The sequence below is a fragment of the Plectropomus leopardus genome, chromosome 21 (genome assembly GCF_026936395.1).
Source record: "Plectropomus leopardus strain MGB_pleo_1.0 chromosome 21, ASM2693639v1, whole genome shotgun sequence".
Classification (NCBI taxonomy): Eukaryota; Metazoa; Chordata; class Actinopteri; order Perciformes; family Serranidae; genus Plectropomus; species Plectropomus leopardus.
Window position 1 is genome coordinate 4,151,338 of NC_142196.1, and position 13,888 is coordinate 4,165,225.

The 13,888-nt window shown below is 39.7% G+C and overlaps 1 protein-coding gene and 1 long non-coding RNA gene across 2 annotated transcripts in view; one reads left to right on the top strand and one right to left on the bottom strand.

Annotated features, from left to right (window-relative positions):
• The window catches only part of LOC148185981 (uncharacterized), a 209,893-nt gene that overhangs the window by 154,727 nt on the left and 41,278 nt on the right, over positions 1–13,888 (top strand). The window contains exon 4 of the long non-coding RNA XR_015775399.1: positions 8,425–8,507. This is a non-coding gene — a long non-coding RNA (uncharacterized LOC148185981). The remainder of the gene's footprint in view (positions 1–8,424; positions 8,508–13,888) is intronic.
• The window catches only part of LOC121960882 (uncharacterized), an 80,796-nt gene that overhangs the window by 40,349 nt on the left and 26,559 nt on the right, over positions 1–13,888 (bottom strand). The window contains exons 18-20 of the mRNA XM_042510768.2: positions 8,080–8,133; positions 1,002–1,046; positions 865–918 (exon numbers count right to left, since the gene is read on the bottom strand). Coding sequence (XP_042366702.2) covers positions 865–918; positions 1,002–1,046; positions 8,080–8,133 — 153 coding nt within the window. The remainder of the gene's footprint in view (positions 1–864; positions 919–1,001; positions 1,047–8,079; positions 8,134–13,888) is intronic.

Genomic DNA, 13,888 nt, shown 5'->3' on the forward strand with positions numbered 1-13,888 from the left:
CCCTGTTTTAGTTTAAAAAGCTGCAGGGTTGTTTTAGTCTGGAAGCGTAGATATGAAGATGTGGAGTACTGCTTTCCCCCTCTGGCAATGGATAATGCTTCTGTTTGTAACAGCTTGAATATGTCATCACATTTGCTTTGTAATGACTCCCAGTCTCTTTCCTGCTGCCTTGACCACCTTATCTTCATGTGTTACCCTCAGTTTCACCTCATTGTGAGACCAAGCAAATAAATCTCTGGTCTTACTTGACACTATCTGCTTAGTATTTTCTTTACTGAGGCAATTAACCACAGAGTAGACACAGAGATGACCATTTAAACCAGCTTGAAGTCCCAGTGCACATAAATGGTCATGTGATATGCGTTGTCAGGCCTGTTGGTATGAAGGATAAATGCATACTAAGATTGTTTATGTTTCAAACCACTGTTTTGAAATGAAAATTATTTAAAAATAATTTGTAAATAGAAGTAATGGCACTTTCTGAATTATCTGTGTGGGAAAAAAATCTAAAGATAAGGGGCTGAAATAGAATTTGAAACCATGCCTGCATTTCCTACCTGTGCACACCTGCATATCGCTGCGTTAAGTGGATGTTATTGTCTGTTTCAGAAGGTTACAAAAGTTACTAAGTCCTCAATCAGATAGAGGGTTTCAGATGCTGTTAAATGATCAAAAAAGCAATTTGTCTGATGCAAACGGAGGCCTTAATGTGTTGGACAGGTACATGCTGTCTCCCAAAGTTTACCTGACACTGTTGGCACTACAGCCACGAGGGACGTGAACCCCTGCAGCTGTATGTTTGCTCAAACAAAAATATTTTAACACATTAATGTAAACTGAAAAAAACGACAATGTTATACCAACCAGTGTTCCGTTTGCTCCAGGTGGTCCTTGTGGTCCAGGCAAGCCTGCTGCTCCCTAAAAAGAACACAGAAAATAAGCAACTGATAGGAATTACTTTAATTTAATGATTCTCAAGTAACTTTATGGTCACATTTTACCTGAGGTCCCATAGGGCCGGCTTCACCAGGAGGTCCCTGGACACCCTGTAGATGACACAGTGACAAGTTCGTGTGATGTTAACTTTTCAACCAAGTTCTTTTCAACCAAGTTTATGTATTTTATATTTATAATTAACTCTTAAATCTACTGTAAGATTCTCTAAAACCCCATAATATGCAGTGTTTGTCATCCAAGTACCAAACTGATTGAACATTTAAACATCCAGTGGTCTCTGTGACCGTGTGTTCATGGGTTTACAGCGAAAGCCACACCTACCCTACGCCATAGCCTGACGTGCACCTCCCCAGAAATGTAACTCCACATTGCAACAATGCAGACCTCCTGTTTATTTTTACAAAGTGAAAACCATTTCCCTCAGTGGAAACCAAGCTCTTATTTACTGCTATTTCACAGATAAATTGCAAAGACAATAAAGCTTCCAAAATATATCATGTTGTATATGTCGGGAAAATTTGTCAAGTATAAGACGTGCCTTGTTGGTGAACTTTGTGAGTTATAAAGGAGCCAAATTTTGCAACATTAGCTTTGTTTTATGTTTTTCTGGTTCTAATGAGTAGAAGACACCCCAGCAAGCTGCTAAGGTGATTCATGCAGTGTAAAGTATCTTAGGCATATGTTAATAACATTAGCTCATTGTATTTATGGAGCAAATGTGTCTAGCAAAGAGACACAACATTGCACAAGACCACTGCCAAAGGCTGAGGCATTGGTTCTGCAGAGTGCACGTATAACTATAAATCAGCTATAAGTCCCATCACTGATACTCTGGTTACAGTCTTCATCGTCAGTGGCTAATAGTCTGTTTGCCAGCCTGTAGAGCCCCATTATGAACCTGGAAATGTTGAGTACCCTAAAGTTTTATGTCATAAATGTATAACATGGGTCCCCAGCATTAAGAATCTGCTGGATGCTAACTTTCATATGTTGGGCAATTTGTATAATTTACATAATTTGCATAAATGTTGCATAATGGCATATAATGACAGTATTTCAGCAACTGCTTGGCCAATTTGGACATTATCTGGGTTGTTTTGGGGGTTATACTTTAACTGCAGTTGGGATCATTTTGGATTAGACAGGTTACTGACTCTGTTTATTGTATGTATTTGAAATAATTGAAATAACTTCAAATCAGTTGAAAACTGCACTATACGTATAAACTCATGAGTGCTTTATGAAAACTTTATTGTCCACAAATGTGAAAATGTGCCTTTAGTTTCACTGCACTTTAGATGTTTAGACTTTATCTTATTCTGAGCTCTTTCAAGAATGTCGGCCTTAAAATTGAGCCTGACAGTTTAATCTTTACCTCTGAAACAGCAGAGGACAAAACAATCTCACCTCAAGGTTGACTTTTGACAAGATTGTATGATGTTGTTGAAAGCTTTAAAACATGCAAGTTTAGTGGACCCTGAATGGAGATTGATTTGTTAGCTGCTGTTTCTGGAGGGAAGAATAAGCTGTCATTGTTTCATCGCACTAATTTCCAGATGCAGCTGTTTTCAATGAAAAGTCTCTAAATTTCATTTACAAGATCTATCCAACAGCATGAAAAACAGTGAGAGACAAGCAAGTGAAATAATGGAGCATTTGGCCATTTAAAAGCCAGGTGGACCTGTTGGCCTTAGTATATGCTAGCTGGTTGTAAACATGAGTACTAATAATCAGTAATGTAGCTGTGTCTGCTGAATATGTAAAGAAGCAGCTGTTTAATTAGCACATTTGGCACATCAACTTAAAGAGGAGATACGTTCATGTGTGTAGAACTTGTTGTGCTGGCCAGAAAACTAAGTAATGTCAGTCTAAGGTCCATCACTCTGCAGTTACCAGCGTGTAGCCCAGCATTGCTCATATGGGGGTACTGCAAGGTGTATGTTGGATTTTTTTATAAGTCAGTTAAACCCTTTAAAACCTGAAATGACTTTTTTTTCTTATGCTGCATTCAGATGCATTTCTTAAGCATTTAATTTCTGAAACCTGAGAAAATTAATTCAAAAACATGAGACTAAAGCACAGTGAAATGAACAACTTGGCTAAAAATATCCTGCAAAAAATGGTAAAAGATGACAAGTAAAACACTTTAAAGGTTCACTTTTGAACACCACTTTGTGACAGTCTATTGCAGTACTAGTGTTCATATTTTCTGCTGAACTAATGTATGCACGTTAAACCTGTTTATTTTAAATCAAAGACAAATCTTTCACTCTGAATTGCATGTGCTTTTTATTAATACAAAAAAACCCTTTTTTTTGCAATATATAGACATCATTTTTTTAGGTTTTGGTGTTTCCCAAATGTCCAAAAACCCCCCTCAAACAGACTGATGAAAATATATCTAATTATGTGCACCGGTGTGAGAGAGTTTCTGTTACTGTTTTTGTGTCTTGACAAGTTAATCCTCACCATTTGGAAACTGTCTTGCAAACTCAGGAGATGGTACTGATATAAGTAAAGTTAATATAAATAGGGGTTACATTATATTATGTCCTGTCACGTAATGCGTCGTCTCACAGATAGAAGACAGTGATCTGGGGAAAGTTAAAGTCTTTTGGAAAGTGGCTTTGTTGAAGACTCCCTACCTGTCATGCAAATAGAAACGGATCATACTGAAGGATCAAAGTGCTGAACCTGCACTGATGATCCCACTACAGATACGCTCGCTGTGTGTGTGTGTGTGTGTGTGTGTGTGTGTGTGTGTGTGTGTGTGTGTGTGTGTGTGTGTGTGTGTGTGTGTGTGTGTGTGATAAAGTAAACTAAGTGTAATCTGTTGGGCTTAAATAAGTTTGATAGATCCGGATGTCAGTGGGTGTCTGACATGGTGGCTTTACTTTAGTAACAACATCAGGGCTTTTTCTCTGCAAACATCATAAAGACTTCCTGTGTACTCTCTGCTTTCCTCACCAACTCTATTTCTTTGTAAGACATGTCAGTATAAGTCAAATTTTAAAGGGATAGGTCGCCCAAAAATATAGTCTGGAGTTTCACAGAGAAAAGGCGTTGCACTCTTTTCCCAAACAATTAAAGCAAATGGTAACCAAGATTCAAACGTAAAATAAATACATAATAAAACTACAAAATGTCTTCTACTGCTTGAGTTAAGCAATCCAAATGTCCTGAAGCCAGGATGTGCCAAGGCGTCATGTTTTTAGCCAATTATTGTAGCCTGTAGATCCTAGTTAGGGAGCTGGGTTCATGCATGTGCACTCTAGACCAGCGAGAGCTCGTGGTATCTGCACACCAGTTTTTACATTCTACCCAGAATGCTCCCCCACACACAGTCATTTTAAATCCAACAAAGGGACTTGTTGCTTGCTGCTAACTCCATAAGTCTCTCTCTCTCTCTCAGTGCAGTTACTATGAGCTCTCACATTCGTGAATGTGGCTCCTGAACTAGGAGATACAGGCTCCAACAAGGCAAAAAACAAGACACCTGTGTCATTTTTCAAAACAACTTGCCACATTGGGGCTTTAGGACACTTGGATTACTTTGGACAAATAGTATGGAGACATTTTGTGGCTTTATTATGTAGTTTTTTAAAGTTTGAGTCCTGGTCACCATGTGCTTCAATTGTTTGGGAGATGAGGTCAACTCCTTTTTCCCCGTGAAACTCCAGTAGTGTTTTGTGGACTATAAACCTTCACCCGATTTTCCATCGGAATGAGGGTGAGGAGATAAAGACTGAATTTTTGTCTTTGGGTGAACTATCCCTTTAATGTCAGAACAGCCAAATAGACAATTCTAATTTAATCCAAATGGTCTGTTAGATCGTAATGTGAGATGTAAGTGTGAATTCACTATGATAAAACTAAATTGTTTACACTTTTTTAAGCTCTGCGGCGTTTTTTGTACCACTGAGAAAGTCTCCAGGTGATAATAGAAACGTGCAGCGATCAGAATGATAACAAGTAGGCTAATTCACAAAACACATTAGAGTGAAGCGGGCCCTGCATCGTAGCATTTGTCTTACTCATCCATCTCTCATCAGCATACCCGCAAGTCAGTGGATGGATGAGGATACACGTCTTTAGCAGATGGCGGTTATTAAAACACCGTCACACCTTCACCCTGAGGTGAGCAGAGGGCAGGACAGGGAAGGGTGGGACGACAGACGAACCGAGAGGCCAGATGAGGCAGGGAGACGAGAAAATAGCATTTTATTTTGGACTGAACAAAAGCTGTGAATCAGTTACGGACTAATTTCATCAGAAAATATCGCAAGAGCAATAATGCCAACTCTTCTAAGTCTAAAACAATCGACAATCCCAAGGCATGTAGAGCAATATTTTTATGGTCTCACAAACACTAGAAGTTTCTGTTCCTTTGTTGCTTAAATGCCTCTTCAGTTTGATATTCAAATGATGACCAATTTGGCACAACACTGGTAGATAAGGGTAAGGTTGTTGTAGTGTCGGTTATTGAACAGGAAACAAGCTGGTTCGGACAGCCACTATAAAAGTCCTCCTAACATCTTAAAAAAATGCTCAAAGTTAGGTAGTAGACACTACCTACGCAGCGAGCTAGCTCGGTCACTAACATGATAATAGGTTTAAACAGCACATTTAAGAATTGTGTTTGTATCAGTACAACTGACAGAGACAGAAAATGACATGATCTCATCCCTACACGTCACATTTTGACGATGATGCAGAGGGCAGCCTTTTCCATAAGTCACATGAAAAGACTAATGTGATTAGGAAGGGGCCTGCGGCTGGGTTTAGGCAACAAAAACTACCTGGTCAGAGTTCGAAAAAAAAGACTGTGGTTGACGTTAGTCACATGAGTTGATGAGTCCTGAGTACAGTGAATGTTGCGCAGGGTAGAATACAATACAGTAGTGTGCGATACCATACTTACAATACGATAGGATACTGAACAAAACAATACCATACATTATGACGTTTAAATTATGTTAACTTTACATGGAAAAAAAGTTAACTTTATATTGGTTTCCTTGATGTTTTTCATGTGAAATCAACTTGTTAGATTTCACAGTGTAGAATGTAAAATACCTCATTTTGCTTACACAAGTTTGGTATGATTGAACAAAAAAGATCTGTCTACCAGGTTAAGCTACAAAGCCACTAGCTTTGTTTCTAAAAGTTAAAAAAACATGTTTTTAATCGGTATAATGCCTGCTCAGAGCATCCTATATTTACATTTGCTCAGATATTTCTAGTTTTTCTCATCCTTCTTCATTCAGTAATGTATGTGTGACTCCATTCATGTAAGCACTGTTTTCCTGTTTGTGTTTGTGTGATAATCAACCCCCCTGAAATGAACATGCAGACAGTTAAATGCAGCCTCTGTTACAAGGCAATAACAAGAGAGACAATGAAGTATAGTAAAACTATTTACAGTCATAAAACCTGCATTCGCAGTTTTTGTTTCCCAGAGTTCCATGTAAACATCAGCCTGATTAGGAAGGGAGGGTTTGGTTTTGGGATGCAGTGGGGAGCCGCTTTGCACGCAACGCTGTCTGCTACTGTGGAGAACAGTCTGCACATGTAAACATCGGTGTCACTGTATTTTGACAGCGTGTGTAACCTGCATCCAGACATACTGGGTGTCAGGATAGTACTGAAGGCTGTATAAATACAAGACACAGGAAAAGCAAACTTGTGTGCGTGTTTTATGTGTGTACATGTTTATGCATATCTGTGTGTTTTGCTTTACACACTGCCTGCTATTAAGTGTGAGTGCATGGTCGTGGGGCGGGACAGTGATGAGTTAAGCAGTCTGACACTTACAGACACAGGGTGTAAAAATGTGAATGTTTTAAGTGCATAAACATGCCATAACATTAAGCAATTGTGACATTTTAAATTGACTTGGACTTTAAAATGGTTGTACAGTCCCTTTAATGTGATGGTGTTTCCAGTGGCCTTTAACTGTTAGGATCAGGGATGTCCTGATCACATTTTTTGCCCCTAATCCTGATCCAACTCATTTAAAATTGAACATCTGTGGATACAGAGTCCCGATCAGATCCCTTTGTTTTTCTGTATTATATAGCTGCACAGTTATTAAAAAATACCTGCGTCCAAGCAGTTCCTTCATGTTTTTATTTTTAAAAAATCATATAACCGACTTGGACATATTTGACATATCTCAAATTTTAGAAAATGAATAAATAAAAATTTTAAAGTTAAAAAATTAGCCCAAAAAAATCCAGGGAAAAAAAATTATTAATTTTATGCACCTTTTTTTCTGGTCATTTCCTCATTATTGTTTTTCTACTTCTCTTTTTTCTTTTACCAGTTTTCAGGTAATTGTCTTCTTACCTTTTACCAATTTTTGGACATTTTTTTTGTTAAGGTGCTCACTGCCTTCTTCCCGTGTTTAAAAAAAAACGAATACTGATTCGCTCAGGTTTCAAAGTTTTAATAGATTTTTTTGTGGTTGCTTTGTCTTGGCACAATAACCCGCTTCCAGTTTGGATCTAGTCAATACCAACTTAGAAAGCTTGGACTGCAACTCTGTTTGACAGATAGAAAATGTTGCCAGATTAATTCGTTTCTTTCAGCAGTTAATCGAGCCTGACTGCTCATTGCCCGTGTGCAGGATACAAAGGCTTAGGGCAGCTTTGCCCATTCTGTGTGTCCTAGTGTGTGTACTTGCAGTGTGTGTGCATTGATGTGTGTGTGTGGGCGGTGAGTTTACTAGCACACAGCAGTGTGTAAAAGCACCAGTGAATCCAAGCTCTCATGTTTATGTCCTGATTACTCTTTCCTTCAAATCTTTATGGGGCCATTTAAAAATGAGCTGCTTGTTATATCCACAGAATGCTGAGTTAACAGGATTTATATTTTGTGTGGAGTCTCTGCATTCATAAGCAGCTGTAACACTGAGCACTCTGGGAATTATGCTCTAATAACCTGTATTAATTGGTCAATCAGTCAGTTGTCTGACTTACAATTCCTGCATATGTAATCACTCTGAATTACAAAATCAAATAACAACTCTTCATTTGACACTTGACTAATATCACAGGTTTACATTGTATCATAACCTGATCATACAGCGTTCTTTAATGCATATGGTCATTAATAACTCACCAGGGGACCTTGAGCTCCAGCAGCACCAGGCGGCCCAATGACTCCCATCTGTCCCTGTGGACACAACACACACACACATGTTAATACCTTTCACCTTCCTAATCAATAAAATCCACTGAATATCATTAGTTGTACAGAATCTGATCATTATCGCTTGTTCATGTTTTCCTGTAAAAGATGACATAACTGAATAGAGGATAACGTTAAAAGAATACACATGTAAAATATGGTTTACCTACACCTGTACATATAAAGATAAGCAGTCCTGTAAAGCAAAGGCATGTGGTTTTTCGTGTATATTTTTTAAATTTTAGATTTCTTTCTCTATTTGCTTCTCTTGTTTAGGAGCTGAGTGCAACGCTGTTTCTCTGTGATACGCAGTGTTTTGTGGTCTGTAAAACTTCACGTGACTTTCCATCAGCATGAGGGTGAGTAGATGATGACTGAATTTTCATTTTTGGTTGAACTATACGTTTAAAAAACACACCTTATGATTGGCTTATGCTTCAAGTCATTGGGGCACTTCAAAAATTGAGGACAGCTCAGCTTTTGTTAGTAGCACATCACACCCGTCAGCAACGGCACATGTCGGGCGTCCTTTGTAGCTTGAATTGTAGCCTGTTGCTGGGTCACTCACAGTGCGAATGCAGCATTAGGATTAACAATAGTGGTTGGAGTACACTATGCAAAGCTTGACCTGTGCAGTGGAGCTTCAGCGGTTTCAATTCATTCACTGCATTACAAAGTTTGCCATTTTCGCATGTTTGCCTGTGAAAGTTTCTCCTTGCATGTAAGTCACACACAAGTCTTTCACATGTGTTGCTTGCATGGAAGGTCAGTTTAGGATATGGCGTGCTGTTTTATCTGTGCCAGTGATAGTGACGCATGAACACCAGGCGAGTCCCGTGGTCAGAGATCTCGCAGCGAGGCGGGAGCCCGTTAAAACGAAAATGAACAGCAGCAAACAAACATGTTTCAAGCCACAACACAACACGCAAATAAAGTTTTAACCATCAGCTAGACACAAAAATCCACTGCTCGGTTTGCCTCTCAGACCTCTCCATACTGTTTTACTGTCTTTGTTGAATGTATTACCACACAAGTGGTATGGAACATGTTCCAGTGTGTGCTGTGGTGATGCACTGACACTTCCAATGAACAGTGTGGAACGAGCTGTAAAATATATTCTGGTACTGCAAACCATTCATTTGTTAAATTACATTATATTCCCTGCAGAGCTCTGACACGTCTGCTTATCATGCAAATGTGGGAGATTCTGTTAAATTTCGCATTACAGAATATATCGAACTTTATGTTGAACTGTCTCAACATACACACTTCTTCAGCTGGTCACTGTAGTTTTTAGCAACCATTTTTTTTTAAAGATTTTTTGGGGTGGCTCTTTGCCTTTCTTAGATAAGACAGCTATAAGCATGAAAGGGGTAGAGGAAGGGGATGACATGCAGAAAAGGGAAGAGTTTGGAATCGAACCTGCAGCCGCTGCGGCGAGGACAAAGCCTGTGTACAAGGGGTCGACCCATATTGGGTTTTCAGGGCCAATATCGATAATTTGTATTTAATGAGACCAAAATATATGATATACCACAACAAGAAACAGAAAAGCTCAGACTTCAACACACACACACACACACACACACACACACACACACACACACACACACACAGGGAGTGTTAAAAGTTAACATAGCATATAGTGGTTTGCTGCTTTAATAATGTTCTCAATGTCATATATACAGAACTTGTAGAGCACATATAATCCAACCCTAACATCCCTAACATTCCCAGTTCATTTCCAGTTTAGGGCCTTCTTTGCAGTTTCAGTCTCTATCTCCATTGTGCAATAACGGCAATGTTTCAAACATTTTCTTAACAAAAAGAAAATTGTACAAGTAAAATTTAACACTCGAAAGAGTGTAATTTATGGAATATTCATCTGAAAATGCCTTTAATTTTTTAAAAAAAACATAAAACAGAGAGCTCTTCTGAAAAAAAAAAATCTCCTTTCTTTGCTTGCAGATATATTCATTGGATGGTTAGTACTCCTGTCAGGATTCCTCCACTCATTTCACCTGATGAAACATGACAACCAATACTCTCCTATTATAATATGCAGAGTAATGATTAATGTATTTGAGCAGTTTTCAAAGCAAAACTACAAAAAAAAATAATTTATAGGTTAAAGGGAGCTTTGAAAGAGGACACTTAACATTGCAAGTCTAAGACCCTCAGACTAGAAATCCCACATTTTCCTTGTTTCCCAACTCACCGCCAGCCACCATCTTTTGTGTCAGGCAACTTGTGCTTTTCATGACCAGTATCAAAAAATATCTGCTGATTAAAATCGGCAACAATCCACGTCCCCTCCACATATACTTCTTGACTATTGGTTTGAGGCTACAACTTCGGATCATTGGAACGTCAACAAACTGACATGCTGGTACTGATGGTTAGGATTAGGGGAAGGAGGCTCATGGTAAGGTGTTGAATAACAAACATAACATTTGGAGGGGAAGCCAGCACTGGACTCCTGAATCAAAGCCCAGGTTTTTTTGTTCATCTACAGCCTACACCAACCCTATAGATGCTCCTTATATTACATCGTTATCATTTTTTAACCTGACAGCATTCTGCTGTATTTCATGCAGATGTGGCAGGTGCCATCCGGATGGCTTCCGGGCATATAATAACACCATGACTAGTCCTGTCTGGCCACTTTCTCACCTAATGTCATCCAGTGGCGTTTCATGGGAATGCGAAAGGTGACTTTTGGCATTGCGATCTTACACCAAAATCACCATCAAAGCGGCAATATTTAAAAAGTGGGGAATGAGAACAGACTTGTTGTTTGTGATCCCACTCTGTACCCCAAGTGCAGGTTGGACAAGCAATCCCCCAACACACTGGGCAGGACTGTGATCTGTGCTCGGTTCAGAAAATAGAGCCCCAGATGTTTAAGACATTATGTCAGACATGTTTTCTCCACATGGCCCACTTAAAAAACACAAATGTTTAAAATAACCCATATAAAGGCAGTTCTGTGAATTCTCAATATGTCTGTGTGGATGCTCCTAAAATGTCTTTTAATTGGTTAATGTAAAACAATCGTGTGAGGTAATTGAAGATGACTGGTCCTTGACTTGGCCTTCACCCCTTTGGACCTGCTCTTGTTGAACCTGGTCTTCCTCTTGACCTGGATTCGTGTTCTAACTATAGTCTTGGTTCAGTGCTCTGCAAGGCTTCAAGTATGACACCATGAGGTTTAAAGCACTTTCTTTGTGTTTGAGCTCACTGCAGACACAGAGATTATAAGATCCCACCAACATGTTGGCAGTGAGGAAACAACTGAATTAGCTCTCCACTGCGCCTGTTTCCTTTTGAAGTGTCCCACGGCGCTACGCACATAAACCCATAAGAGCAGCAGACCTCATAATTACACAGCCGAGACGCCCACCACGGCCCAATAAATGACAAGATGACATAAATTTGTGGATGCCTAGAACAAGAGAAAATACACAAGTGCACAGAGACCCATCTAACGCTGTCCTGTAAGCAGCTTAATTTGCTACTTCACCCTGCCACATATTGTTAAAGGTACACAGTGACGTCCTTACAACACACTGCACTTGAATGAACTCTGGTAGGGGACCTAAAGGAAAAGTCAATAAAAGACAAAGACAGCAGGCAGAACAATACAACACAGAGTCTGTGTCTGCCCAGATTTTATAACAGACGATCAAATGAAACAGAGTGTATTGCTCACTATGAGTTGGGAGTAAGTTGCTGCCTCAAATTAGGGGTTCAAGTATGTCAGGGGCTTGTTAAGCAAGAGTAAGACGGAAAGCAAGACTGATGGGCCATTTGGTGCAGTGCTAGCAGGAATATAGACAGAGATTGTACAGACAGAAAGCAATCTCGTGGAGAGATTGGATAATCAAGGAGCTAAACCGGGGACATGTACAATGTAACCATGAGTGTAGCATCTAAAAGAAAGAAAGAAAAGTCGATTCCAGGTGTTAAAGGGTTAAAAAAATATGGGTTCGGTGGCAAAATCATGGCTGGAGAAGCTGTCAGTGTCTCTGTAACAAAAACAGCGGGTTTTGTGGCTAAAAAACACCCAAATTTGGTGACGTCCAATCAAGGCTGTGGCTCAATAGGTGGAGCAGGTCATCCACTAATATGAAAGCTGGAGGTTCCACAAGGGCAAGATACCGAACCTCAAATCACTCTCAACTGCTGTTCCACCGTTTTATGAGTGTGTGTGAGTGATTTAAAAAATGAGTAGGAAGTGGCAGCTTGTATGGTAGCCTCAGCCAGCAGTCAAACAACTAGAAAAGCACTAAACAAGTGCAGGGTCATTTACAATTACCATCAAATTCATACAAGTGTACAAGACACACATTATAACCCCTCTAAATAGCCTAAAGCGCCTCCTCCAAAAAATCTTCATCATCATTTGCAATAAATGGTCAGTTTGTGATTGCAAATGTCTCTGTCTCAAATTTAAAGCAAATATCACCAGACTATTTATTTTTCTCCCCCATACTTGTTCTACAGTCATACTCCTTTCCTGCCCTAAAGAGACTGTAGAAAACCTGCCAACAGCCACAGAACCAACTGTCCACCCTCCGTAACAAAAATAGCCGAAAAAAAGCAGACTGGCAGTAAGTGCAGATCTGGCTGATTAATTTGTCAAAACTTTACATTATGTGCCCACCCGAGGAAGCATGTCTGTGCACTCTGCCGTTATAAATAGCATATCCTCTGTGTGTGTGTGTGTGTGTGTGTGTGTGTGTCTGTATCTAGGGTTGGAGGGTCAGTATGTGTGGAGTTGCTGATGCTCTCCCACCACATCGATCAGCTCTGGAAATATTCAAATACAGTGTAAATTTCAACTGATTTTTTTAGGTGATTAAAATACGTTTTGCTGTGGCCCCGTCAAAACGGTTGTGTCACTGCAGTGCCCAAAAATCCACTGTCCACTTTGTAGCAGCTCTATAGTGTGATCTCTGTGTAAGAGGGGCTACAGCTAAACTGGAGGGAACCTAATGCAACCATAATGCCTGGTTGTTTACACTCACAGCGTTCTTATCTGTTTACCACATCAGTCCATTTCTCCGACCCTGTGACCCCCGGGGGCTCCGTGCATCTGTACTTATGGTGAACAGCTAATGATTTGGAGGTCTAACAGCCTGCAGACTAGAGAAGCTGTAACTTCCAAATGTAGTAGGGTGGTCTCTGAACGTTCTACTAAATTACAAGCACAGGGGTTAAAAATAAACCCAGTGGCTTCCCTCTGATTTGTACAAGAGGATTTGTATGAAATTCACAATTATCTTTGCGAATGTCTTTTTACAGGTAACAGTTATACTATTAGTAATTACAGGGAGGGGAAGTGTGATATACAGTATCTTTATCTCTGTGTGACAAGAAAACCTCACACAGCTGCATCTTAAAATCCATAATTTTGGGTGTAGAAAACTCCGTGCCTGATAATAAGAGACCTCCACCTACCACAGAGCTGATCATTTTTAACATGAGTGTCAAACATCAAATCCAGTTGAAATTGGGACTTGATGTATAGTACATCGCTGAAAGAGAGCAGTTTCATGTGCGTGTGTGGGAGTGTGTGATTAAAGAGCATGCTGACAGCCTTAAGCCCTCTACAGTATATCTAAGTTTAGGCCTCATTAACATTCAATGGAGCAGTCATGGATGGGCGGACAGGAATTATTTACAGTCGATGGAAGATGTTTCCTCAGGCGGCGACCACACTGTGAGCTAATTTGGT